At 47.7% G+C, this 1,536-nt stretch overlaps 1 protein-coding gene across 1 annotated transcript in view; it reads left to right on the forward strand.

Moving 5' to 3' along the window:
• LOC119594321 (nephrin-like) overlaps window positions 1-1,536 on the forward strand; it is a 44,320-nt gene that overhangs the window by 125 nt on the left and 42,659 nt on the right. The window contains exons 2-3 of the mRNA XM_037943380.1: window positions 248-386; window positions 1,066-1,220. Of these exons, the coding sequence (XP_037799308.1) occupies window positions 248-386; window positions 1,066-1,220 (294 nt within the window). The remainder of the gene's footprint in view (window positions 1-247; window positions 387-1,065; window positions 1,221-1,536) is intronic.

A 1,536-nucleotide genomic window follows, 5' to 3' on the forward strand; every position in this document is an offset into this window, starting at 1 on the left:
ACTCATTGGTCCTTTAAAGAACAGAGGTAGCGACGGAGTGATAACGCTGTCATGATTACATTGCCCGGCCTGCCTCATCATAAAAATACAGCTGCGTCTGAGTAGAGTTGAGGCGTGTCTTCAGTACCAGGCCTACCTCTGGACGTCCCTCGGCGAATCCAGGATCTCGTGTCAGACAAAAGGAATGAGGCAATAAAGCCTCGCCTTTTCCCAGAGCAGAGCACGTTTGAGTTACTCTCATTGCCAGATACTGTCAGTCTTCGAAAGAGAAATGTGAGAATGTTCTCCAATGTCTGCGCGGTTGAAGGTGAGGCCCGAGTTAACGCCTCATCCCCGACAATCAAGGTTATGTGGACTGCATACCGGACACAGGACCTGATGCAAAAGTGACATGCTTAACCCAAGTGTCTCCTCTACTCACTCATTATACAAGGATGGATAAAATTGTAGCTTCGGATTAAAAGGAATATCCGCGACAGATGAAGGACAAGGAGGCTCCTGCTAGTGATAACAGAAGTCTAACCAGACCGTGGATTAGGAATAACATGCAAACAGACCAGCCTGTACAAGAAACGCAGATAGCAAGAATTTGCCAAGTTTTGCTGCCTCAATGCCACCCGAAGAGGCCCCACGCGAGCAGCCAACCCCACTTCTGCCTCACAACAACTTTATTCGCGTGCATCACATTATCTGCTTCCCCTGACAAAGTTATTTTCTGCCATGAGTTTTGAATTGTACAGATTATTAATAAAGAATTCAGTCTAGGTACATAGCTGAAGGAAATGTGTGAACACCAAAAGGATCTCCAGGAGATAGATGGCAAGCTGCTTGCTGTACACACGGCTCGAGTCATTTCCCTTGCCTAATAAAAATGACATTCAAGGTGGCTTAGGATATCATTACCTCCCCAGACGATGGACCGTCACAAAGATGCCACTCATTCGTAGCTGCTGCGAAGCCAAAAGGTCTTGTCAGAGTGAACGTTGATCTCATCAAACTCAACGGAGTGTTGATGCAAAGGCGTGGTATTTTTCCACCTTTGATGATTTTTAGAGATATTGACAGGTACCTTAAGAGGAACAAGACCGACACCGAACGACCTTCATCACCCCGTATGGTCGCTCCCTTTTCTGCCGCAGACCCAAGGACTTTGCGGTCTCAGGAGGGGAGTACAGCCGTCATGGAGATATGGCCTCGACGGAGTGCAGTGTGTAAAGGTGGTGGGTGACTTCCTCCAAGGCGTATGCGTCTACTAGAAGCGAGTTGGGGAAAGTTTTATGAGATACCATTTCACATGGCATCACCACGAATGCAGAAAAAAAGGTTCCGCTGGCAGCCTCAGTAGTATCTTTCTGAGCTTACACGTTATCGGGGAAGGAGTCGCCGCTGACGAAGGAAAGGTCAGTGCAGTTGCTCCTTGCCCCAAGCCAGCGGAAGTGACGAACCACCGATCGTTTTTTGGAACTAACAGGCTGATTTCACCCAGGCAGATCAAAGGTTCCTTATAAGTTACGTGTTGCTTACATTGATCATGTA

The sequence above is a fragment of the Penaeus monodon genome, chromosome 33, assembly GCF_015228065.2.
Source record: "Penaeus monodon isolate SGIC_2016 chromosome 33, NSTDA_Pmon_1, whole genome shotgun sequence".
NCBI lineage: Eukaryota > Metazoa > Arthropoda > Malacostraca > Decapoda > Penaeidae > Penaeus > Penaeus monodon.